Source organism: Scylla paramamosain, chromosome 24 (genome assembly GCF_035594125.1).
Source record: "Scylla paramamosain isolate STU-SP2022 chromosome 24, ASM3559412v1, whole genome shotgun sequence".
NCBI classification, from domain to species: Eukaryota; Metazoa; Arthropoda; class Malacostraca; order Decapoda; family Portunidae; genus Scylla; species Scylla paramamosain.
This window is the reverse complement of record NC_087174.1, coordinates 12,755,828-12,758,327: the sequence shown is the minus strand read 5'-3', so window position 1 is coordinate 12,758,327 and position 2,500 is coordinate 12,755,828. Positions and strand designations below refer to the sequence as shown.

Below are 2,500 nucleotides of genomic sequence, written 5' to 3'. Positions count from 1 at the left end.
ATGAGCTGAGAGAGAGAGAGAGAGAGAGAGAGAGAGAGAGAGAGAGAGAGAGAGAGAGAGAGAGAGAGAGAGAGAGAGAGAGAGAGAGAGAGAAGGGAGTCGGAGGGGGGTGGGAATGGGAAGAAAAACATGAGAAGAGGAAAGTGCGGAGGAGGAGGAGAGAGAAAAAAATGCCTTGCTGGGTGGGAAGGTAGCGATGGAGGGAGGGAGGGAAAGAAAGAGAGGAGGGAGAAAGAGAAGGATAGGAGGAGGGAGAGGAGGTGAGTACACTTCAGTTTTGTCAATGTGAATCATCTTGAGTTATTTAGCGCTTAGGAATGGAGGTACGGAGAAGGAAGGAAGGGTGAGGAGTAGAGGGATGGAGGGATGGAGCGGTGTTGGGAGAGAAGGGGTGGAGGGGTGAAAGGAATGAAGGGAGAGAGAAGGGGTAGGAGAGGTCCTTCAATACGTATCATTATTGCTTGACGAATGCCAAGAAGTGTGCCCAGGTGTAACGTAATGACCAGTTGAGAGAGAGAGAGAGAGAGAGAGAGAGAGAGAGAGAGAGAGAGAGAGAGAGAGAGAGAGAGAGAGAGAGAGAGAGAGAGAGAAAGCAAATACAAACTTAGTAATAGCAAAAACACACAGAAAACAATAAAAGTAACAGAAAGTATTAGAAGGAAAAGTTATTGAGAGGAGGGTGGAGGATAGAAAAATTATAGTAAACAGTACAAACAAAAACAAAAGGAAAGATGATAGAAATTATTGTTTTTATTTCAAGTTAATTTAAATTCTCTTGGGGAAAAATTAAGGTCACATCTCAGGAATTTAATTAACGTGTCCATTTTCTTATTTTTTTCTTTTCTTTTTTTGTATTCTGTGTCCCTAAGGAAGTTGCGTGTACAGGGACTCTCTCTCTCTCTCTCTCTCTCTCTCTCTCTCTCTCTCTCTCTCTCTCTCTCTCTCTTTGTTGATCGTGTGGCTCTTGGTCAGTGTTCTCTTGTTTAGAGATAAAATGTTTGTAGTTTCCTCGTATTTATGTATTTACAATCTACACGTTCGCTTACTTCCCGGTGGATTGAGGTCAGGAGAGATGGCGTCTATTTATCAGGATTTTCGTTTATTTACTGTTTGCCAAAGCGGGGACAGGAGGCAGCCGCGCCTTGCCTTTGTCGCTCCCCTGGCCGCTTCAGGAGTATTGACACACGTACGTGTAAAGAACACGTCCTGGCGGGGTGACGCGGTGCTTCTGATTGCAATGAGCTATAAAGTTGAGGGTGTGAGGGGGGCGGGGTGAAGGGCGCGGTGGTGTTCTTGAAGGAGGTCATGACGCTCCTTCGAAATGGCCACGCGGGATCCTTGGCCTCTAGACATTCTCAGGACGGCAGGACTCTCTTGCCTGGTGTCCTTTGCCTCTGACCCCCTCCCCCGCCCCCGGTGCACCTCGGCGGCGGTGGCTGTGCTGCTGGTGGTTGCGGCGCCCCCCGTGACGTCATGTCTAAAAGTGGCACCGGGAAAGCCGAACGGCGCCGAGAAGAGCCGAGTGGCAGCCAAGCAGGGGGCCCGCAGGTTCTGCTCACCATTTCGCCCCGACGGCTTCGGAGGCGAGGGTGTGCTAAATGGGGCTTCCTGACTCACTGGCCGCAAGCATATTATAAACCTCCCGCTGTATTATGCTCGCAGCCCAGTAGTCAGAGGCGCTCAGCGAATATTCACGACCCGGTCTTGACTCTGCCGTGTGCTGTCCAGTCCGCCAGTGTTCGGTGCTAAACCCCGTGTGTCCCTTTGTGTTAATCTCCGACCACCACCGAAACAACCATGTCGCAGCAGCAGCAGCAACATCAAGTGGTGAGGCAAAGCACCTCGACGCAACAGACAACCAGCAATGTCATGCAGCAGCAGTCGAGGGTGCAGCAACAGAGTCAGATGCAGACCCGCACCGTGCGCCAAGGTAGGGCCCTGCAACCACCATCATCCCAACAGTCCCCGGGGTCACGCTCAGGGGCTGCAGACGAAGGCGCCACTGGAGAGTCTCAGGGGGTAGGGTGCCGGCCGGTGCGGGGCGATGAGAGGCGCCGACAAGTGTACGGAAGTGAGAGAGGGAGGAGGAAAGCAGGAAGGACTCAGCCCTGTCCCTCATGTCCCATAATTGCTGTGAAGGGAATGTTAATCATCATTAGGGTTTAAGAAAACACCCTTTTCTTTCCATCCTCCTTCCTCTCCAGCCCGGCAGCTCTCCCCTCCCCCTCCCTCCTGCCCCGCCCCGCCCCCACCGGCACGTGCCCAAAATACCCCGGGCCCTCTCACGGCGGTCCGCGCCCAGCCCAGCGCCTGTATCGGGTGTCGCCTGACGCTAAAGGAAGCGATCGGGGAATTAGACATGAGACGATCGTGTATGATGTGTGTGTGTGTATGATGAATGTGTGTCTGTGTATGCGTGTGTGATTGTTCCGTCCTTATGCCTCATTTATCACTTATTTTCACTGTTATGCATTTATTTACATCGAAATCTCACGTTTTT

General features: G+C 51.8%; 1 protein-coding gene across 1 annotated transcript in view; it reads left to right on the top strand.

The window, feature by feature from the left end:
- The first annotated feature begins 1,118 nt into the window (after positions 1-1,118).
- The window catches only part of LOC135112913 (titin-like), a 190,835-nt gene continuing 189,453 nt past the window's right edge, over positions 1,119-2,500 (top strand). The window contains exon 1 of the mRNA XM_064027865.1: positions 1,119-1,930. Coding sequence (XP_063883935.1) covers positions 1,798-1,930 — 133 coding nt within the window. The 5' untranslated portion in view covers positions 1,119-1,797. The remainder of the gene's footprint in view (positions 1,931-2,500) is intronic.